We start from the raw sequence: 23,973 nt of genomic DNA on the forward strand, positions 1-23,973 counted from the left end.
ACACACACACACACACACACACACACACACACACACACCTCTTTCTGACTGAAAAAAACCCCACAAATACCCCTCCCCTACACACACACACACACACACACCTCTTTCTGACTGAAAAAAACCCAGCTGATCCTTTTCAAACACTAGTGATAATTTGTAGGCTCTGAATCTTAACAAATTACAGGTGACAAAATGTAAGTCTTAATAAATACTCAAGATGAATCGTGCTTAATCTTCACGGAACAAGGTGTCCTTAAGCCAATACATAATGCCATCCGAGCCCCAGTAGCTGTGGTGCAGATGTCTGTCTCAGGTTAAAGGCCTGGTGTTGAAGCTGCATTTGCACATCTTGATTCTTCACAGGCAAGAAGGTGATTGACGTGGCTGCAGGCTCCACCCACTGCCTGGCTCTGACCGAGGACAGTGAGGTGCACAGCTGGGGGAGCAATGACCAGTGCCAGCACTTTGACACTTTGCGTGTGACCAAGCCAGAACCTGCTGCACTGCCAGGACTGGACACCAAACACATAGTTGGAATTGCCTGTGGGCCTGCCCAGGTACTGAGTATGTAGTTTGGTTTGGTATTTCATATAGTTCATTGCAAAGATATAAAAATACTACTGACTTTGTTGGTCTTATGTCCTGCAGGTGTATGAAACACTGCTTTGTGAGCTTCACTGTGTTCTTTTTTGGGTTTTTCTTCTTAGGGGCCTTTCTCTCTTCCTGTCAAGCTATATGTCTTTTATCTGTCTTGTTGCTCTGTTCATGGCTGGCAAGTGGTGTGGAATAGAAGTGAGAATGGGCATCCTTGCCTTGCTCTTGATCTGAGGAGGACAGCATTGTGTCTTTATTACTTTATTACTACGATAATGGTTATTATGAGCTTTTTTGTTTGTTTAACAACAGCTTTTTCGATGCCTTATCAGATTAAGGAAGTTCCCTTTAAATCCTACTGAAATTAGCATTCTAGAAAAGATAATTGGTGGGGTTTGTTGGTACAATTTTAAGTGGATTAACAGCCCCATATCCACCTAGTGGATTGGTGATTTGAGAGTAAAAGTCTTTTTTAAAGAATACTTTTCATTTTTTAAGTGTGGCAAAATAAGATGGTGTTAGTGAAATAGGAGAAGAAATTGGAAGCTAGATATCCATCCACATCCATGTGGGCAGTTAGTGAGAGGAATGAGTAAGTCATCATTTAAGTGTTTTTATCACCGAGTTGTATTATCTTTTCTGTGGGACAGACAGTCCAGGAGCTGAATTTGCAGATTTTGTTTCAGGTTCTCATATTTCTCCTGTAGAGCTTTGCCTGGTCATCTTGTTCCGAGTGGTCCATTGGCCTCCGTGTTCCTTTTGTGGTAGACATCTGCTCGATGACTTTTGAGCAGCTGGATCTCCTGCTGCGGCAAGTGAGTGAGGGCATGGATGGCACTGCTGACTGGCCTCCTCCCCAGGAGAAGGAGTGCATGGCTGTGGCCACGCTTAATCTTCTGCGACTTCAGGTGACAGCACTTTCCCACGCCCCTGCTCCTTTTATAAGTAACTCAGGACTGTTTATGCATAGTGCAGGTATTCAACTGACCCTGTTAGTGAACTGTCAGTGAAACTTCTGAGGTGTTTTAAAATAAGATTATTATGTTGTGATGTGGTTGAGGCTTATAAAACTTACTTTTGTGCTGACAGTTTTTTATTCAGGGGAAGAATAAGAATGTTTTATTCTGGCCATAATCAACTTTGGGGAATATAGTCTTGGAACTATCATGTTGTCTATAGAAAAAGTTCTGGTTAAACTGTCAAGTAAAAGAGAAGAAGGGTGGAGATGGGAGGTGGGAGAAACCACTTCCATTTTTCTTCCCTAGCTTCTCCAATCCCAACTTGTTTTTGAGATAGGGTTTTGGTAGCTTTTGCCTGATGGACTCAAAAAACCAATCCTCCTATCTCTACCTCCTGAGTAGCTGGACTTCTTGGCATGCATCACCATACCCAGCTCAAAAAATGTATTCTTATAATGAGAATACTCAACTAATGTGGGTAAATTTTTTTGTGTAAGTTTTTAAAAAAATGCATATAAAGGTTGAAAATTAAAATCATAGATCTGAACTGCTCCAAAAAATTCTAAACTCTTTTTTGAATGCCAACATGATACTATTGGTGGAAAATTCAGTATATTCAAACTGTTTTGTGTGCACAAAGTGATTTAAAATATTCTGCAAAATTACTTCCAGGCTATGTGTGTAAGGTACATGAATCAATCTTGTGTTTAGACTTTGGTCCATTCCCAAGATATCTCAAGTATATGCATATATTCCGAAATTTAAAAGATCTAAAATTCCAAACATTTCTTGTTGTAAGCATTTTGGATAAGGGATTTCAGTCTGAACTGAAAACTTAATTTTATTTATATAGTTTTTCAAATTAAGTTTTATTTAGTGTTTATCAGTCATCTGAAATCGGTTTACTTTTGTGAGATCCTAGTGAACATTATTTTGTTTGTTTTTTTTCCCTTTCAGTTGCATGCTGCCATTAGTCACCAGGTTGACCCAGAATTCCTTGGTTTAGGTCTGGGCAGTGTCCTCCTGAACAGCCTGAAGCAAACTGTGGTGACCCTGGCCAGCAGTGCAGGCGTGCTGAGCACCGTGCAGTCGGCCGCTCAGGCCGTGCTGCAGAGCGGCTGGTCGGTGCTGCTGCCCACGGCTGAGGAGCGGGCCCGGGCCCTCTCTGCACTCTTGCCCTGCACAGGTGTGTGTGAGGAAGAGGGGGAAGGGAGTGGCACTTCTTCAAATTGGCAAAAAAAAAAGCCCAAACAAACAAAAACCCACCAATTTCTTTTCTAGTTTCAGGTAATGAAGTGAACATAAGCCCAGGCCGTCGATTCATGATTGATCTGCTGGTCGGCAGCTTGATGGCTGATGGAGGATTAGAGTCAGCCTTAAATGCAGCAATTACAGCAGAAATCCAGGTGTGGGCCTAGGCTGCAAGGGAGGGGGCAGACGGGCAACTCTGCCTGGTGGTGAGCTACACTGACCCATATGTAGAACTTACGATACTGCCAGACTCATTGATGAAACTAAAATGCAAAACATTTATTTATCTATGTATTTATCTATTTCTTTGCCTGTTCCAGGGCTTGAACTCTGGGACTGGGTGCTGTCCCTGAGCTGTTGTGCTCAAGGCTAGCACCCTTACCACTTGAGCTACAGCTCCACTTCTGGCTTTTTAGGTAGTTGAGTGGAGATGAGAGGCTCACAGGCTTTCTTGCCCTAGCTGAGTTTGAACTGCAGTCCTCAGATCTCAGCCTCCTAGGGAGCTAGGATGATAGGTATGAACCACCAGTGCCAGGTGCAAAACTTTTAGTTGCATACAAGTGTTTGTTTTTCCTTAAAACTCTTTTATCTTACTAAATTATTGAATTATGCTTCCACCTTACACATCTGACTTAATGAATTTGACAGATACCCCTTTCATCGTGTAGAGTCCTTTCTGTTTCTACAAAGATCCTGTGCTCCTTTGTATTCAGTCAGGATACTGTCCCACCCTTCAGATTAGCTGTCATCTGTCTGCTACATAATCCTCTTTCTTTTTGCCTCTTATACTGTTTTTCAGGTTCAACCACATAATTTTATACAATTGAGGGTTTTTTTTCCGAGTGCAGTTCTAAGGCTTGCACTTGGGGCCTGGGCACTGTCTGTGTACTCTTATTTTGCTCAATGCTAGCACTCTGCCACTGAACCATAGCTCTGCTTCTAGATTGTTGGTGTTCAATTGGAGATTAATGTCTCTCCACTTTTCTGCCTGAGCTGATATTGAACTGTGATCTTCATTGCTCAGTCCTCTAGGACATCACATGTGAGCCACTGGCACCTGGCAACAAATATTGTGTTTTCTTTCCTATGTTGAGGGTTTTTTTTTTTCTTTTTCTTTGTCAGTACCGGGGTTTGAACTCAGAGTCACACCATCTCCTCTTTCTTTCTTGGCTGTTGCTTTATCACTTGAGCCACATCTCCAGCCTGATAAATTATTTTTTATTCTTGAAAAGTACTCCATTGTTATTAACTGCTTTTAACCAGTAGAGCTAAGGTTATTAGGCCTATTTGTTTATCTATTACATTTGATTGTTCCTGGTTTTGACTATGTAAAAATGGTAAGACCATGCTGGGTACAAGTCTGGTGGTGAATATGATTTTTCCCTTGGATAAATACTTTGCTATGGAATTTGCTGGGCCCCAGGGTACATGTGAATTTACAGTATCCCAGAACGGCTTTACTGTTTACATTTAAGCCAGTGTTCATGAGAATTCTGACTCTCCTTATAAAGCTGATAGGCTCTTCTAGTCTGTATGGAGCAGAGCATACATACTAGGTGTTTTTGATTAAACTTGCCAGTAGCAGGGACAAAGATTTTAGGGACTTGGCAGAAGGAAAAAGAGATCATTATATTAATGGTAGCCCAGCCACTGGATCCATAGGAAATACAGTTTATTTAGAACTTGAGCAGCTGAGTTGCTGCTGAGTTGCTGAAGATATGTGGGACAGTGTTACCAAATTGTGTGCTACTGCTTGCAGAGGCTGACAACTGGACATAGCATGCTTATACCTGTTAATGAGATCAGTGGTCACCATTTTTGTTTCTATGCATTACAGGATATTGAAGCCAAAAAAGAAGCACAGAAAGAGAAAGAAATTGATGAACAGGAAGCAAATGCCTCAACCTTTCATAGAAGTAGGACTCCTCTGGATAAAGACCTTATTAATACAGGGATCTATGAATCTTCTGGCAAGCAGTGTTTGCCTTTGGTTCAGCTCATACAGCAGCTTCTTAGGTAAATAGTATCCGCTGTTTTATATCTTAGCTGGGAGTTACTGTTTTTTCTTATTAATTTGCTGAAATTTAGCAGCAAGGTCTCAAGACTGTGTTTGACAATTGAGTAAGAATTGCCTCTTACAGTAGGTCATGGTTATATATGCAGTGCAACTTTGGGGGAAAATACTTTTTATATAAAATACTTTTGTATGGAAACTTTTTATATCGAATACTTTTATATAGTTATAAGAATACTTTTATATAGAAATACTTTTTATATAGAAATAGTCCTCTTTGAGCAAAATCTGCTCTCATTTGACGCTAGTCCATGAGATCCCATGGGAGCACATTTATAAAGCAAGGGACATCATTATCTTGTGCCTTTTCTGTTCCTTGGTTCAGCTTGGCCTCTGGTTATGCTTACACTGCAGATACACCTGCATGTATTTATTATATGTACTTCTGACACTAATTTATAACCTACAACTCTTACCTTTTTAATATAAAGAACTCATTTCACCTGTAATTCTCTTTTCCACTCCATAGGAACATTGCTTCTCAGACTGTAGCCAGATTAAAAGATGTTGCTCGTCGCATTTCATCATGTTTGGACTTTGAGCAGCATAGTCGTGAACGATCGGCTTCATTGGATCTATTGCTACGTTTTCAGCGCTTACTTATCAGTAAACTTTATCCAGGAGAAAGTCTTAGTCAGACCTCAGATATTTCTAGTAAGTTGTCTAAAATATAAAAGTATTCTGTGTGCTTTGGCTTTTTTATTTAAGTTTTTTAATATGTCTATTTTATATATGCAGTTCTCATTCTGTTTAAACTGCATCAATATTGAAGGCTTTACTTGCATCTTTTTTTGTTGTTGTTGTTCTGTTGTGGGGCTTGAACTTTGGGCCTGGGCGCTGTCCCTCAGCTTTTCAGCTAAGGCAAGTGCTCCACCACTTTCAGCCATAGTACCATTTTCAGTTTTCTGGTGGTTTATTGGACATAAGAGGTTCATGGACTTCCCTGTCCCAGCTGGCTTAACCATGATCCTCAGATCTCAGCCTACTGAGTAGCTAGTGTTACAGGCATGAGCCACCAGCTCCTGGTGCATCCAGTTTTTTTTTGTTTGTTTGTTTTTTTTTGGGGGGGGGTCCAGTCGTGGGGCCTGAACTCTGGGCCTGGGCGTTGTCCTTCAGCTCTTCAGCTCAAGGCTGGCATTCTACCACTTGAGCCACAGCGCCACTCCCGGCTTTTTTCTTTTTGCTTATGTGGTGCTGAGGAATCGAACCCAGGGCCTCAGGCATGCAAGGCAAGCGCTCAACCACTGAGCCACCTTCCCAGCCCCGCATCCAGTTTTTTAATCAAATATATGTATATTATACTTATCAGTATTCTTGATTCTGGTGTCTCATAATTTCATTCTTGTTTTTTGATGGGACTGAGATTTGAACTCATGGCCTGAATTTTGCTAAGCTGGTTCAGCCCTGCTTTTTTTTCTGGTTAATTTGGAGATGGTGTCTGGTGAACTTTTCTTCCCATGGTTGGCCTTTGAGATCCTGTAGATCTCAGCCTCTCAAATAGCTGGGATTATGGGTGAGAGCCTGACAACATTTAAATTCTTTAGATGTCAGAAATACATTGCTTTTTATACAGTTTACTCTTACAGAAGATTTGTCACATTTGTTCCACGTTATTAGTTACACATCATTATTGACTGAGGTGATGTGGGAATTGCATAGTGATTATTCCTGTTGCGTAGGGAATCCACACGGGTATAATGGCAGGAAGACTTGAGTTTTATTTATAGCTTTGGTTAATAGCTGTTAGACATTGAGTTGAGTTTTCCAGAGCCAAAAATTTCTTACATCATTGAGATAATCCCTGATGTACCTGTGAGGGTTCAAACAAGAAGCTGTATAAAATGCTCTCCCCTGGGCTGGGAAGATGGCTCAGTGGTAAAGTACTTACTTTGCATGCATGAGGCCCTGAGTTTGACTCCTCAGCACCACATAAGCAGAAAAAGCCAAACGTGGCTCTATGGCTCAAGTGGTAGAGCACTAGCCTTGAGCTGAAGAGCAGAGGGTCTGTGCCCAGGTCCAGAGTTCAGGCCCCATAACCGATAAAAAAATAAAAAAAATAAAAAATAAATAAATAAATAAAAATGCTCTGCCCTATGCCTGAATGGTTTTTCATACCCATACTCAAGGGAGGGCTGATCCTTTCTAATGTAGTCTTCTCTGCGGAGAGTGGGAAACTCTGCTGCTTTGTTGTAAAAGTTTTTCTCTAAAATAACTTAGTTACTTCCTAAAAGGAATTACGTACTTCATGATAGAAGTTCAGATCAAATAGGCAAACTTAAAGAGTCTGAATGAAGGGACTGTTGTGAAGGTATAAAAAGCTCATTTATGAGACTGAAAAATGCTTAGCTTCATTTGAATACTGGGGAAAAAAACTTGCAGACTTTAAGAAAAACTACACATTGGTATGTTGGATATAATGTTATAAAAAACCTTTTAAGTTGTGACTTTAGAATTTGTAGACCCAAAAGTCAGATACTATGTGGCACAAATTTCACTGTCCTTGAAATTTTGTGACATAAAAAAGAGCCAAGGAATCAGGCACTGGTGGCTCACACCTGTAATCCTAGCTACTCAGGAGGCTGACGTCTGAGGATCGTAGTTCAAAACCAGCCTGGACAGGAAAGCCCATGAGACTCTTACCTCCAGTTAACCTCCAGAAAACCAGAAGTGGTGCTGTGGCTCAAAGTGGTAGAGCACTCACCTTGAGCTGAAGAGCTCAGGGACAGGCACCCAGGCCTGACCAAAAAAAAAAAAAAAAAGCCAAGGAGTAAGAGTTAGCAGATTTTATTTTGGAAAGGATGTATACCTGGGGATTGCAAAAGTAGACCTAGTCAGTTTGTAGAGTAAATCTTTAATAGTGAAAATGAAACTTTCTAAATTTCCTTCCAGGTCCTGATCTGATGGGTGTTGGTTCTTTGCTAAAAAAGTACACAGCCCTTTTGTGCACACACATTGGAGACATACTACCTGTGGCAGCTAGCATTGCTTCTACCAGCTGGAGGCACTTTGCAGAGGTGGCCGGCATCCTGGAAGGGGACTTCACAGGTACCATTCTTGATGTCCGACTGTGGACATGTATTTATTTAAGATGAATGAAAACTGAAATGTTTCCTTTCCTGGCAAAACGTCCTGGATTTACTCTAATCTTTCTGATCCTCCGATCTTCCTTTCTTTTCTTTTCCTTCTATCTTCCCCACCCTTCTCATTTGGCAGTTCTGTGGTTAAGCCATCTGGCATGAGACTAAATGTCCTTAGTTAGCTGTTTCAATTTGTGCCATCAGTATTAGCCTCCAACAATGAGGTCGAAGGTGATGATTTAATTTTGTTTCGCCAGCATGAAAATTAGTTGTCCTCTTAGAACCTTAATATATTTCAGTGTTAATATCTTTTGCTACTAATTTTGTGAGATTAGGTTTGTTCTCTGGTAATAGAGTGGTAATGTTAGTTTTCTGAATAAAAGACTGGTTCAGAGCTGGGAATGTGACTTGAGGTTGAGTGCTTGATTAGCATGCATGAAGCCCTGGGTTTGGTTCCTCAGGACCACATAAGCACAAAATGCCAGAAACGGTGCTGTGGCTTAAGCTCAAGTGGTAGAGTGCTAGCCTTGAGCAAAAGATGGTCAGGGACAGTCCCCAGGCCCTGAGTTCAAGCACCGGGATGGCCAAAAAAAAAAAGACTAGTTCATAGTGCTGTGTTTAAAACACAGTTTTGGAAGTCGATTTGTAATTCAGAGCATTCTGTTTAATAGCTACACCTCGTAAAATTTGTGTAGAAATATGAAAAGCTAAATAGTCCTTATTTTGTGACTTTTAATTTAAATACACAGCAATGTTATCAAGTACTTTATAGGATAAACACTTTTTAAAAGTCTTACAGCTTTTCTTTGCTTTCCTTTTTGTTTTTTGGTTTTTTTTTGTAATGTAGGTGTTCTTCTTCCTGAGCTAGTGGTTTCTATAGTGCTTCTTCTCAGTAAAAATGCTGGTCTCATGCAAGAGGCTGGAGCTGTTCCTCTGCTGGGTGGTCTGTTGGAACACCTCGATCGCTTCAATCACCTGGCCCCAGAAAAGGAGAGGGATGACCATGAAGAGCTGGCCTGGCCTGGAATAATGGGTATGACATCGTAATCTGAAGGGCTTTGCCGAGTGTTTCTTTTCATCTCACCATTTCTTGCCTTTCTGTCTGAAAGTGCACGTTTAAAAGAAGGGCCAATTATTGGCCATGTCCATGGCTGGTACAACGTGAGTGGAACATGATGGTAATCACTTTGAGGAAGATTTTTTCTATTAGTCATTGTTGTTGAATCCTGAAATGGCAGTCCCGGTGCTTGAGGTGGTTCTAGGACTCTTCCAGAAAGTGCTCTTTAAGTAGGTAGATGTGGCACAGTTCAGGAGGCAGGAATTGATCATGGCTGACTTCCCGAAGCCATTGATATTATTTGAGCATGTGTCTGTAGACAACAACAGTGTATATGTTTTGTGTGTGTGTGTGTGTGTTTGTGTGTGTGTGTGTGAGTGTGTGTGTGTGTGTGTTGGGTTTTCTTTGGGTCCGGTTGTGGGGCTTGAACTCTGGGCCTGGGGCCTGGGCGCTGTCCCTCAGCTCTTCAGATCTACCACTTGAGCCACAGCGCCACTTCCGGCTTTTTTCATTTTGTTTATGTGGTGCTGAGGAATCGAACCCAGGGCCTCAGGCATGCAAGGCAAGCGCTCTACCACTGAGCCATCTTCCCAGCCCTGACAACAGTGTGTATGTACCCCAAACTGAAATTAAACTTTTGTTTTTCAAAAAGTTTTGAGCTTTGGCATTTTTGCCTATTAAGTCTACGTTGGCATGATCTATATAATCTGGTTTCCTGGATTCAGAATTACGCAGTCATGGTTTAGCTTTCACGTCATAAAAGCTCCAGCTGGGTCAGTTTTCCTTCTCTCATCTTGGATCATCTTTACAAAACAGGAGCCTAAGCAAGAGGTGGCAAAGAAAATAGCCTTGGGATGTTGAACAGTCTGTATTTTTTAATATAGTTACTACTTACTTTTATTTAGAAGTGAATGCTTGTATTAGGAGTGGATTTAGGAGTGAGTACTACCTATAGCTCAGGCATTTGCCACCATACCCAGCTTATTTTGTTGAGATAGTCTCACTAGTTTTTTTTGGTCTGGACTGGTCTTGAACCACAGTCCTCCCAGTCTCTGCCTCCTGAATAGCTGGTGGTACATGACAGGCATGTACCACCACACCTGTTCTGTAACTGACCATATAGGCTTAAGAAGTAACAGGACCCTCCTAAAAACTGCTTTATCTCTCTAAAAGGTGCTCCTCTCCAGGCTGTAAGGCTGCTGACTTGTCCCCCCCTTTAAGTGTTAACGTTATAGATTTGAACTTAAACTACGTTAGGTGTAATGCATTGATGATTATATACATATTGCTAGTCTTGGTTCGCTTTTTAAAAATTTTTGCATCTATGTCTGTCATTTTCCTTGTAGTTTTTCTTGTAATTTTCTTTTCTTGAAAGGCTCTCCAAAGTACTTAGAACCATAGCCTCTTTGTAAACAAGAAAGCTGTAATTCAGGAGAAAGGCTGCTTGAGTGTTAGCTACCATGCAGTGGAAAATGTTACATAGTCAGGGGAAAAACTACCTCATGGATTTCATTATAGAAAACCACACATTCTGATCTTGGTAACCAAGTCTGGGCTAGTGTTGAACTGAAATGGAGAATGAGTTTTTTGTTTTTTTTTCTTGTGGGGTATGTATAAGGTCAGTAGAATTGCTATAGAATCATCATGGCCTGTGGATGTCTTTGGGAATAGTCTTTTGGTGGGTTTGTGTAGAATGGAGTGGGAAGCACACTTTTTTCCTTTCTTATTTATTTTTTTTAACAGTAAGAAGATATTCCTAACAAGCTGGAAATGGTATTGCATGCCTATAGTCCCAGCTACTTGAGAGGCTTGAGGTAGAAGGACTACTTGAGCCCAGGCTTTTGAGACTAGTCTAGACAACACAGTAAGACTCTTAAGAGTCACTATTTTAACTCTTTTTAAGTGCACAGTGAGTGGCATTTGAAGTACATTCATATTATACAGTTATCATGCATCACTATGGATTTTTCTGATTGTCTGAAACTTTTCCCATTGAATACTAATTCCCTGTTCCCCTCTCCCTCAGCAGCTAGCAGCCAGCAATTCACTTGGTCTTAGCCACTGAAAGTAGAACCTTGAAATCCAGTGACAGCCTCTAGATAAATTGGGATTGTAAGTGAGTCTTGGTCTGGGATGTAGCTCAGTGGCAAAGTACTTGCCTAGCAAATGCAGCATCCTGGATTCGATCCCCAGTACCAAAAAAGAAAAGACCAAAAAAAATCCAAAACAAACAAAAACTCCACAAACTATAAGTAAGTCTTCCAGAAGGTCTCAGCCTTCTGAGTAGCTAGGATTACAGGCATGAGCCACCAGAGCCTGGCTTCTTACTGCCCCCTACCTCACCCCCCCATTTTTTTTTTGGTACCAAGGTGGTATCCTAGGTTTTTCAAAAGTGGCCAATCAAGTTCCTCCTCTTCCTCTTCTCTCTTCAGTATCATTATGTGTATTATGAATGAATGAATCTTACTGATTTGATGTAATTACTAGCTTAAAAGTAAAATTATATGTGTGTATATATATATATATATATATACATATATATATATATATATGTATGTTAAGGCATCAATGTCCTTAGTATACATTAGCGATAGACCTCGTTTCAATCTATAGTGTTTTCATTATCTGTATATTTTCATTATCTTTCCAATTAGTGCACTTTCTAATTTCATAGTCATTTCTATCCTCAGAATTTGGGGTTACTTCAAAGTATACTTTGTAATTCCTAAAAAATTGGCGAGGTTTTTTTTTTTTTTTTTTGTTATCCCCTTCTGGGTTAACTATGTTACTGGCAGCACACATTATCTAACTTCAGACTTCTAACAACAGACTTCTTTGAAGTCTGTTGAGAATTGTTCTGTGCCCTGGCATGTGCTCACATTTGATATTAGTGCTCTTGTGTGTGTGTGTGTGTTTTAAACTGTTCTTTCAATGGAATGTTTGTAGTGTTACTTAATTGAAAGAGATTAATCTCTTATTGATTATAAATTTGTTTCTGCTTGTTCTTTTACACATTTTTTTTTCACTTGATCTATTGAAGAACTGACTGACTGGGTTTTGGCTTATGTGTGTGCAGAGTCGTTTTTTACAGGTCAGAATTGCAGAAACAACGAGGAAGTAACGCTTATTCGCAAAGCTGATCTGGAGAATCACAATAAGGATGGTGGCTTCTGGACGGTGATTGATGGGAAGGTGTATGACATAAAGGACTTCCAGACCCAGTCCGTAACGGGAAATAGTATTCTGGGTAAGGACATAGTTCTACTTTATGGTTAAAAGTTTTGTTTTGTTTTTATGCCGGTCCTGGGGCTTGAACTCGGGGCCTGTACACTTTCCCTGAGCTGCTTTGCTCAATGCTAGTGCTCTACCACTTGAGCCACAGCTCTACTTATGCTTTTTTGTTTTGTTTTGGTAGTTAAGTGAACATAAAGATCTCAGGGACTATCCTGCCCTGGATGGCTTTGTACCATGATCATCAGATCTCAGCCTTCTGAGTAGCTGGGATTATAAGCGTGAGCCAACAGTACCTGATGATAGCTGACAGTTTTAAAAGTTTGCAGCCTGTGTTCTTTTAAACAGCATGATCTCCTTTATTTCTGCCCTAATATCACACATTTTCACGTATCTGTGGTATCTATGTTACCCACAGATTCAAGCACAAATTGCAGAATTTCTCATCATCATGCATTTCTTTTTTTTTGAGTGTAGGGAAGTTTTTGGGAGTTGAACTCTTGGGTTTTCATGCAGGGTTGGTGCTCTGCCATATTAGCCACTGGTTATTTGGAGATAAGAATCACTGCCCAGGTTGGCTTCAAACCACAACTCTCAAATTTCAGCCTCTTGAATAGCTAGGATTGCAGGTGTGAGCCACTGGCATCCATCTGTCATCATACAATTTTTGTCTCAATGTTTTTAGATCTTGTTTCAAGTTTTCAGTGGCCCAGGCAAACCTGGGAGAGAGTGCGAGAATAGTCTATTCTGATAACTCACTTTTGAGTTAATTCAGGCTGACTTATTTCATGCCTGTTATTGTTACCTAAGCAAATTATTGTGAAGTCTTGTTGCTTTTATGCTTTTTGTTTCAGCTCAGTTTGCAGGAGAAGACCCGGTGGTTGCTTTAGAAGCAGCTTTGCAGTTTGAAGACACACGCGAGTCCATGCATGCGTTCTGTGTTGGCCAGTATTTGGAGGTGAGGCTCTGGGTCTGCTTTGAGCGACCCCGTGGGGAACACTGGAGTCGGCTCTTCTGTGTGTTTGTAATAGGATGAGTTTTATTGACCCTGAAGTACTGATAGGGACTTTGGAGGTGGCAGTGGGTAATAGTGATAAACATGAAGTTTTTGTTCTGTTACTGGGACTTGAATTCAGGGGCCTCACACTTGCTTGGCTTGCTCACTCACAGCAGGTGCTCTGCCACTTCAGTCATACCTCCAGTTTGGTTTTTTGCTACTTAAATTGGAGATCCAAGTCTCAAAAACTTTTCTACCCAGGCTGGCCTTGAACTGTGATCTTCCAAATTTAAGCTTCCTGAGTAGCTAGAATTAGCTACCCAGGCTATCAAGATAATTTGACAAATGGATTCGTATTTATTCATGTGAACATTTCTGATGTGAACATTCTAATGGTCTTGAAAAATTATTCTAAAACCTATCGATATGTAGGAAATACAGCACTCTACCACTTGAACCACACTTCCACTTTCGGCTTTATTTGTGTGGTTAATTGGACTTTCCTGCTTGGGCTAGCTTTGAACTGTAATCCTCAGATCTCATCCTGAGTAGCTAGAATTACAGGCATGAGCCACTGGTGCCCAGCTTACACTTATTTTTTTTAAGAGAGACTCTCATCTACATGGATGATGGACTATGAGCCTTCTAGTCACACTTTTCAGAAAGTCCCTAGAATGACAGGTATGTGCCATCACACCCAGCTTTTTTATTGATGGAGTTGGAGTTCTGAGCACATTTTGCCATGACTGTGATCTTCACACTCTATGCCTCCTAAGGAGCTAGGATTACAAACGTGGGCCACTGCATCTGGCTCTAAGTCTTTATGTATGTTCTGGAATCCTTTACTCTCCTTCCCCCACCCCACAGCTGTTCATCTGCTGTGTGCTTATTAGAGTGTGTGACTTGGGCATGCTAGTATAAACTTTTTAGGATTAGGAACAAGGATGACTTGTGCCTTCACTTGCTTCTAATGTTTGGGGAAGAATTGTGTAGAAGCAAAATTCTTTCAATTACAAAGAAGAGGGCTATTGCTCTTAAGCACATAAGCTGTTGCTTTTCTGGTGTTATGTTTTTAATTAACCTTGTTTTCTCAGACTGATGATGAAACTAATTTTTCCAGCCTGACCAAGAAGTGGTTACCATACCAGATCTGGGAAGTCTTTCTTCACCTCTAATAGACACAGAGAGGAACCTGGGCCTGCTTCTTGGATTACATGCTTCTTATTTAGCAGTGAGCACACCGCTGTCTCCTGTCGAGGTTGAATGTGCCAGTAAGAAAAACTTTGTATTCTGCTAACCAATCAGCAAGTAAATAATTGAGCCATAAGTACCATTAAGAGCAAGAGAGGAAAGAAGATTCAACTCATGACGGCAGTGAGAATCTCCACTACCAAGTAGCTGTGGGTGGCTTCCATTTGTTCATCTCATCCTCAGCCACTGAGGAAGAGGACAAGTGCATAGGAATGTCTGCCTGGTGACTTGTCTCATACTGCTCTTTCCTACAGATGGGCCTGGTATGGCTGTCATCTCCCTGTGTGCCCAGAAATCACACACAGAGTTCTGCAGCATGGACTGGCTGTTCATATTGGGAATAGCCTTCTGTCTAAGGATTGTATTTTCACCAGACTCAAGTCCAGTGCACTCTGAGTTGGCAGCTTCTATGACTACCTGAAACAAAGATATTTCTCTATAGCCATAAAATAGGTTTAGTTTTTCTTCACTGAGTTGTACATTTTTTTAAATCTTTCCACCTGTCCATCCAGTAAACGTTCTATTGAGAAATTTGTTGCTGTGCAGTTTCCTAGGGTGGGCAGGCATTCAGGGTACAGAGATGAGTTAGATAAACCTCCAGTCTCAGCTGGTGATGAGCTGACATTCTAGGGAGGTCAGGACGCAATGATGAGACATTTACAAGTTCTGGGGGGAGAAAGTCTGCAGTGATGTTGTTCTGATTGTTTTGGGAGTACTATGCCCTCCAATTGTCACAATCAGTTACAGTTGAATATTCCTATTTATCTTAATAAAGGCATATTTTTGTCAGACCTGCCTGGTTATTTATCTTGTGCTACACAAAGGTCTTTTTAGTCCCTTGGATCTCACAGCTCTAAGGGGTTTTTTGTTTGTTTTCCCTTTTGCCGATGTTGGTTTTTTTGTTTTGTTTTGTTTTTTTGTCGGTCACAGGGCTTGAACTCTGGGCCTGGGTGCTGTCCCTCAGCTCTTCAGCTCAAGGCTAACACTCTGCCACTTGAGCCACAGCACCACTTCTGGTTTTCTGAGTGGTTTATTAGAGATAAGAGTCTCACTGACTTTTCCTGCCTGGGCTGGCTTTGAACGCCATCCTCAGATCTCAGCCTCCTGAGTAGCTAGGATTACAGACGTGAGCCACCAGCACCAGGCCCACTGTTGGATTTTGAACTCAGAATTCAGGACCTAGCTCTTGTTCAGTTTACTTGTTTGGCTGGCACTCTACCACTTGAGCCACACCACCAGAATGGCTTTTTGCTGGTTATTTTATAGGTAGAGTCTCATGGACTTTTCAAACCATGGTTCTCTAGATCTCAGCCTCATGAGTAGTTAGATTCCAGGCATGAGCTACGTTAAGATCTCTATATATCATTTATCAGACATTTTTTCTCATTGTTATTTGTAAATATTCTAGGAATATGTAGCCCACCTGAGGATGTTCTTTGTAGAAACCCTTCAGGTGTGCTGTTCTCCTGTCTGCTCATTCAGCATCTTTGTCTCAGCTCAGTTGAAACTAACATAAAAGACAACATTTTGGCCTTATTACTGCTGTAAGCCTTATGACCCCTGAAATCCTTTATCTGATCTTTAACAGTCAGAATTGAGTGATCATTTCCCTTTGATATAGTGAGCCCAGTCTTGGGCAGTGCTATGTTTTGTTACCAAAGCAGAAGACAAAGAGGTTCATTTTACTTTGTGTGCGTGCGTGCGTGTGTGCGTTCGTGTGTGTGTGTGTTTGTGTGCATGTGCGTGCACATGCTCCAGTCCTGGGACTTGAACTCAGGGCCTAGTTTCTATCCCTGAGTTTTTTTTATTTTGTTTTGCTCAAGGCTGTTACGCTACCACTTGAGCCACAGCTCCACTTTTTTTTTTTTTTTAATAACTCATTGGAGATAAGACTTTCCTGCCTGGGTTGGCTTTGAACTGTGACTTCAAATCTTAGCTTACTAAATAGGATTACAGGCCTGAGCCACCCAGTGCTCAGCTGCTCACGGTTTTGGCAGCTGACAATTGAAATGGTATGATGTGTTTGTTGACCGCCACTTTCCCATGTGACTTCATGGCAGGTGGCATCATGGTAGACAAGTAAGAGAGTGATTACGTGGTAAGACTAAAGGTCAGAGTGGGTTAGGGGTGAACTTAAGGCTTTTACAAAAACTTGCTCTCTCATAAATCCACCAAGGTCTTGAATCAACTATATCAATTCCCTCGGAGGGTGCAACTCAGATGATGTAAAGTCTCCCATGGAACTTACAGATCCCAGTACCTCTTCATATTACCTTTTAGGGGACACACTCAAACTATATCTAAACCATAGCCCATTGTATGGATCCAGACAGCCCGGTACAGAGGGCAGATAGCCAGTAAATGTTGGATTGGGTCTTTGGTTGAGTTCTAATGCTGTGCTTCAGGTATATTGACTATATACCTTAAGGTATATTGGAATTGTAAGTCAGCCTAAGTATGTTAGATGTAACTCTTTCATAGGAATGATGGCTGAATTTCACCTTCTAAATTGAATATTCATGTTAAGCACCTTTAAAACACTGTATTTATGAAGAGTGCACTTCAGTCCCTCTTTTTGTTTGCTTGTGCATTGTCTAGAGTGGCTTCAGTCATCCATCTTCTCTGGAGGCCTGCAGACCAGCCAGATCCATTACAGTTACAATGAAGAGAAAGATGAGGACCACTGCAGCTCCCCTGGGGGCACACCTGCCAGCAAATCTCGGCTCTGTTCTCACAGACGGGCCCTGGGGGACCATTCACAAGCATTCCTGCAAGCGATTGCGGATAATAACATTCAAGACCACAATGTGAAGGTGAGCCAGATCTTCCCAGACTTCTGACCGGAACTATTTTATCATCTGAGGACTTTGACCTACAGCTGCATTCTTACTTTTGCAAACAAACTTTTGTTTCTGTGTTATTTGGAGGGTTGTTGTGGAGGTGAGATGCTGATTCTGTTCCGTAATACCCAGCTTTGCATTATCTATTTGTAAGTGTGGCAGAAACTCTGGAATGTCTGCAGTTATAAAGACCTGCTAGGTGATGCTGAAGTTACCTCTGGTCCTTCTGTTCCAGGACTTCCTGTGTCAGATTGAAAGGTACTGCAGACAGTGTCACTTGACCACACCTATCATGTTTCCTCCTGAGCATCCTGTGGAAGAAGTTGGCCGCTTGCTGTTATGCTGCCTCTTAAAACATGAAGATTTAGGTAGGATGCTCAATATCTGTCTACTTTAACTATACTGTAGATCTTTGAGTGTCCAGTGTACATTCATTCCTCCTTTGTCCTTTCAAATGTCTTTTACAGGTCACGTGGCATTATCTTTAGTTCACTCAGGTACACTTGGTATTGAGCAAGTAAAGCACAGAACATTGCCTAAATCAGTGGTGGATGTCTGTAGAGTTGTCTACCAAGCAAAATGCTCGCTCATTAAGGTGAATGGACTATATTTCCTTTTCTTCTGTGTCCTGTAGTCACATGCTAGAATATTTAAGTTATCTCTCTCTCTTTCACTTTGCAGACTCACCAAGAGCAGGGCCGTTCTTATAAGGAGGTCTGCGCACCTGTCATCGAACGCCTGCGATTCCTCTTCAATGAATTGAGACCTGCTGTTTGCAATGACCTCTCTGTAGTGTCCAAGTTTAAACTGTTAAGTTCTTTGCCTCGTTGGCGGCGGATAGCCCAGAAGATAATTCGAGAACGAAGGAAAAAGAGAGGTAAGAAACACAGAAGTTGGAAGATGTCATTTAAGTATATACTTCTCTCCATACCACTGAGTCCGATTTTTAAGAGAACTCATTTGCATTGTATATGACATTTTCACCTACTGTTGTAGTGTTTACAATGTTTTTGTGATTAAACCTAGAAGTCTTCTTTTATTTCTCTAAGAGATAGAGAATGAAGCAATTTGGAATTGAATGTTATTGCTTGATATAGTAAATTAATGCTGAAAAAGAGAAATCCTAATGTCACTAAATTGATTTAAACATTTTTTATTCCAATATTTTCAAGGTAGTATTGAGATGTGTTGGAACATTTAATCTTATACTTTAATCTTGCTATTCTTTTTTTGTTTTGTTTTGTTTTGTCTTGAGGCTTGAACTCTGGGCCTGGACGCTGTCCCTTGGCTCCCTTGGCTCTTCAACTCAAGGCTAGTGCTCTACCACTTGAGCCATAGCGCCACTTCCAGTTTTTTGGTGGTTTATTGGAGATAAGAGTCTCACAGATTTTCCTGCTCGGGCTGGCTTTGAACCGTGATTCTCAGATCTTAGCTTCCTGAGTAGCTAGGATTACAGACATGAGCCACCAGCGCCCGGCCTTGCTATGCTTATATAGACTTTTTTTTAACATTGAGTCTCCCCTTAATCCATGTGTGATACATTTCAAGATTTCCAGTAGATATTCAAAACTTCAGGAATCACCAAGCCCTGTGTCTACTTGGCTTTTCCCTGTATTTGCACATATCTGTGAGAAAGTTAAACTTGTAAATTAGGCTCGGTATGAGATTAACAATAACTAATCGTACAATAGAACAATTACAATAATTTAAGTATAGTTAAATGAATGTGGTCTTTCTTTCTTCAAAGACATAAGACAAATGAAAGCATCGTTGGACCATAGTTGACCACAGAAAACTTATACCATGAGGGTGAAACTGTGCATTGGGGTGGGGGGGTAGGGGTTACTATTATATTCTATAAAAAGGAGCTAAAAGAGTTACTGATACTTTCAAGTTGGCAACTGTGTAAGGGTATAAAAAAGATTTTGGCACTAAATCTAAATTTAAAGTATGACTGTAATAAAGTACTCAAATACCTCCTCTCTATGGATTTCTGAGCCAGATTTCTTAATATGGGTTTATAGATCTATTGTGTGGTATCTCAAGCTGGTTGCCCCCCCCCAACTTATTTTCTCCCCTATTTAAGACATTAAGGAACTTACAAAGTGTACGTCCTTAGGGTATCTGTTGCTGTGTGAGAAGGTCCCTAAGCATACCCTCAGACATCAAGACTTGCGAGAAGGATACTGTAGGACGAAGAAGATGTATTAGGATCTAGAATAAAGGTAGCAGAGAGAAGAATACGTGGAAGGAAGTTCAGAGGAAACCACACCCCCGCTTCCATTGTCTCCTCCCAGCTGAGTCACGTGCCCTTGTGCTTAGTTCCCTCAATAGTGATATGTAACAGCACTGACGAAGGGTGATCTAGCAAGAAAGCTCACTGGAGTGTAGGAGTCCGGGGTTTTTATTGGAAGCTGATCCCCTGGGCAGTCCGTGCTCATGTGACCGCTAACAGTCACTCACAACTCCCTAGAGCAAAAGCAGGTAGTCACCATAAGACACATGGTTAGCATCGCCTATTTTGCCAAGCTCTTGACACCTGGTCCAGGGACTCAGGTCTATGGAAACACTTTTATGTAGCTCAGACTGACCTTGAACTCAAAACCTTCCTACCTCAGACTCCACATATAGGGATTACAGGTATGAACTCTCATGCTTGGCTGAAAAGTCTTTATCAGGCAGGAATTAAGGCTAGGTCTTGGAGACTATAGTCAAGGATAGACCAGTTTTGGAAGTGTGCAGGATTTGAGCAACCCAGGCCAAGATCATCTCAGCTCTTTATGTAATATCCTGAGGAGCATTAGACATAAAAACCTTAAAAAGGATAAAAATAGGGGGAAAATATTTCACATCACTTTGGAAAATCATACAACAGTTTCCATAAGGAAGCTGAAAAAGCAAAGGCATTCATTGGGTTCAGTCACACTCTGAAGGCGAGAATCACTGCTTTAGGCCAGCAAGGACAAGCCAGGGACTGTGAGCCAATGTAACTTGTAGCTTGCTTTGTGTTGTTTATAGTCTAAGTCTTCTTGAATTTTAAGTTAGTAAAACAATATAAAAAGTAGCATCATTTGATGTGAAAATTTTATGAGGTTTAAATTTGAGCATTGATCAATAAAGTGTATATGTATAAATTTATACACATATACGAACACATTTGTATGATAAAAAAGTTGTCGAGTTAAGTATTTACAATAGCAGGAATGGCCTAAAGGACTGAACTATTCACTGTGGCTTTTTAAGCAAAGTTGCTGGTCCCAGGCTCCTGGTCCTGCAGGCTCCCTCTGCATTATAGTGCCCTTTCTCTTTCTGCCATTGACGTGGTGTGGAAAAGTCTCACTACTAGATGTCACGGATACTTGCTGTGATAATGCTTTTGTCATTTGAGCATTAGCGCTTACAATGTTTGCATGTTTCCTTGAAGAATAGGTTTATTCTTCATGCAAATTTGTCTTTCTTAATTTAAGGTTGTGTTTAAGTAAATGATTTTTTTCACTGAATGATATCTTAAAATGCAGTTCCTAAGAAGCCAGAATCTACTGATGATGAAGAAAAAATCGGAAACGAAGAGAGTGATTTAGAAGAAGCTTGTCTTTTGCCTCATAGTCCAATAAATGTGGACAAAAGACCTATTGCAATTAAATCTCCCAAGGTGAAGTATTTTCTGTGGTTTTGAGGTTGGCTGAGTAGAAGCATAGCCGATAGCAAAGGAATCTATAAGTGTTGGGCTCTTGTACTGAGCATATACTTAGTACATTGCTTATGCCTATAATTCTAGCTACGTGGGTAGTGGGGAACAGGATGATGGTAGTTTGAAGCTAGCCTAGGCAAAAACTGTGAGATCTCATCTTAACAAATGGGCATAGTAGTATTCCTCTAGTCTCAGCCATGAAGGAGGCTCAGGTTGGAGGATCATGGTCTAAGACCTGCCAAGGCAAAAACTTGAGACCTTATTTGAAAAATAATGAAAGCAAAATGGGTTAGTAGCATGGATCCAGGTGGTAGAGCATATGCCTAATAAGTGTGAGGCCCTGAGTTCAAATCCTAGTAACTCCTCTCCACCTGGAAATAAAAAAGTTAATAGTATAGATCAGTAATGGTTTGTGAGCTTGACTGGTTGTTGCTCTGGTCAGAACTGGAGCTACTGGAATGGCATCATTCACTCATTCACTGCATGCTTTTGTTGTTGTTGTTGTTGTTGTTAGAGAAACTCTATTGGTCCCTGAGAATATTAATATGAAGGATAATTTTTAGCTACTTAACATATGTGAGCTTAATTCAACATAGTTTAGCAACTTAATGTAACATATCTAGATAGCATGAGTCATTTATTTCTACTTCAGAAACTGTTTTAGAATGCATGTGAGTAGGGCTCACTAATGGTGCAAATTGTTCTCCTTTGTTAGGATAAATGGCAGCCATTGCTGAGCACGGTCACAGGTGTTCACAAATACAAGTGGCTGAAGCAGAACGTTCAGGGGCTGTACCCACAGTCTGCACTACTCAGCACGATTGCTGAGTTTGCCCTTAAGGAAGAGCCAGTAGATGTGGAAAAAATGAGGAAGTGCTTACTGAAACAGGTAAGGAAGCTTCAGTGAGAACAGGCTTCATGCTTTGAGCGGTGTGCTCAGCCACTAACCTCTCTGCGTCAATGTTTTGTAGTTGGAGAGGGCCGAGGTTCGCCTGGAAGGGATAGATACAATTTTGAAGCTGGCAGCCAAAAACTTCTTACTTCCTTCTGTACAGTATGCCATGTTCTGTGGATGGCAAAGACTCATTCCTGAGGGAATCGATATTGGGTAAAACTATATACAATTATTTTTTTTTTCTTAATTGCAGGAATTTCTGGCAATACTCTGTTGTTCTAATGAAGTTAAAAAAATCTGGTTGTACCAGGCACTGGTGGCTCATGCCTATATAATCCTAGCTACTCAGGAGGCTGAGATCTGGGGATCAAAGACAGCTTGGACAGGAAAGTCCATGGGACTCTTATCTCCAGTTAACCAACAGAAAGCTAGATGTACCTTGAGCACAGCAAGCTCAGGGAGAGCACCCAGGCCCTGACTTCAAGTCCCATGAATGACAAAAAAAAAAAAAAATCTGGTTGTATTTGAACTAAAATTCTTTTCCTCTGTTTGAAAGGGAACCCCTTACAGATTGCTTAAAGGATGTTGATTTGATCCCACCTTTTAATCGGATGCTACTGGAAGTTACTTTTGGCAAGCTGTATGCTTGGGCTGTTCAGAATATTCGAAATGTCTTAATGGATGCTAGTGCCAAATTTAAAGAGCTTGGTGAGTTCCAACCAAACCAAATCCTCATTACCAAAAGGCTGTATTAGGATTCAAGTTAGGATTGTGCCAGCATAATTTCATTGATCTTAGACTACAGGTTGTGACAATGTGCAAATGAGCATTTTTGATTTTGGAAATGTGAACATTACATTGATGTCCTAAGATGGTATTAGCTTTCTCATATTCTAAGTAGCTTTCAAATTTGGCAGAAGGCACAATTTTGAAATTTTTATATTTTTGTAAAATACCATACATACTAAGAGTCTATGTGTCAAATGTTAATACTTGTCTCCTGGAGAGTTTTGAGCATCTACAGAGAAACATAACTATTCTGTTGAAAATAAAAGTGTGCCCCAAGGGTTTTAGAGAGTAGCTTACTGAGTCTTGAAGACAGATATAGATGTCTGTGTGTGGAGTGCAGGTTGTAGGACAATTGCATCTATTCTCTATATGGGAACTGAATAAAAGTTACAGAAATGATATATAAGAAACCCAGACTCTATAGTGTTTTCTATTACATCTATATTGCTGTATGGATGACCCAGAAGTTTAAGTAGATGTCAATACTTACTAGGTATCCAGCCTGTTCCCCTACAAACCATTACTAATGAGAACCCTTCAGGACCAAGCCTGGGGACCATCCCACAAGCTCGCTTTCTCCTGGTGATGCTCAGCATGATCACTCTGCAACATGGTGCCAACAACCTGGACCTCCTGCTCAACTCGGGTACCCTGGCACTCACACAGACAGCGCTGCGGCTGATTGGTACGTTGGCAGTGGTTTGGAGTCATATATGAAATGTCACGATTTTTTCTTTATGGAAATATATTAAATTATACATCGTAATGGATTTCCTCATTGCATCTCCATACATGCATTCAATATACCTTGATCCTATTTATTCCCACGCTTGGTCTTTCCCTTTCTACTTCCCTGTGAATCCCTGCTCCACTTTTGTAACGTTGGTTGTTGTATTTTATTTTCCGTAAATTTCTACAACTAAGAAAACATGGAGTATTTCTCTTTTGAGACTGGCTTATTTCACTTAACAAGGTGATCTAGTTCCATCTATTTTACAGGAAATGATATAGTTTCATTTCTCTTAATGGCTGAGTAAAACTCCAGTAAGAATATATACCATATTTATCCATTCATCTGTTGATGGTACCTGTGCTGGCTGCATAATTTAGGTAATGTGACTATTTCCATAATAATAATCAGCTCAATTTCTTTAGGGTATATACCCAAAAGTAGTATGGCTGGATTATATGAGAGTTTTAATTTTTTGAGAGACCTCATATTAATTTCCATACTGCTGGACTAATTTTCATTACCACTAGCAGTGAG

The 23,973-nt window shown here is 40.7% G+C and overlaps 1 protein-coding gene across 1 annotated transcript in view; it reads left to right on the forward strand.

The window, feature by feature from the left end:
* Positions 1-23,973, forward strand: part of Herc2 (HECT and RLD domain containing E3 ubiquitin protein ligase 2) — a 139,734-nt gene that overhangs the window by 28,805 nt on the left and 86,956 nt on the right. Inside the window, exons 13-32 of the mRNA XM_013011908.1 lie at positions 364-557; positions 1,302-1,502; positions 2,511-2,739; positions 2,835-2,959; positions 4,642-4,820; positions 5,348-5,532; positions 7,768-7,923; positions 8,803-8,988; positions 12,089-12,259; positions 13,098-13,201; positions 14,361-14,511; positions 17,090-17,304; positions 17,567-17,699; positions 17,799-17,926; positions 18,013-18,208; positions 20,850-20,983; positions 21,738-21,911; positions 21,994-22,130; positions 22,474-22,625; positions 23,200-23,391. Of these exons, the coding sequence (XP_012867362.1) occupies positions 364-557; positions 1,302-1,502; positions 2,511-2,739; positions 2,835-2,959; positions 4,642-4,820; positions 5,348-5,532; positions 7,768-7,923; positions 8,803-8,988; positions 12,089-12,259; positions 13,098-13,201; positions 14,361-14,511; positions 17,090-17,304; positions 17,567-17,699; positions 17,799-17,926; positions 18,013-18,208; positions 20,850-20,983; positions 21,738-21,911; positions 21,994-22,130; positions 22,474-22,625; positions 23,200-23,391 (3,342 nt within the window). The remainder of the gene's footprint in view (positions 1-363; positions 558-1,301; positions 1,503-2,510; positions 2,740-2,834; positions 2,960-4,641; positions 4,821-5,347; positions 5,533-7,767; positions 7,924-8,802; positions 8,989-12,088; positions 12,260-13,097; positions 13,202-14,360; positions 14,512-17,089; positions 17,305-17,566; positions 17,700-17,798; positions 17,927-18,012; positions 18,209-20,849; positions 20,984-21,737; positions 21,912-21,993; positions 22,131-22,473; positions 22,626-23,199; positions 23,392-23,973) is intronic.

The sequence above is a fragment of the Dipodomys ordii genome, unplaced genomic scaffold, assembly GCF_000151885.1.
Source record: "Dipodomys ordii isolate 6190 unplaced genomic scaffold, Dord_2.0 Scaffold15, whole genome shotgun sequence".
Classification (NCBI taxonomy): domain Eukaryota; kingdom Metazoa; phylum Chordata; class Mammalia; order Rodentia; family Heteromyidae; genus Dipodomys; species Dipodomys ordii.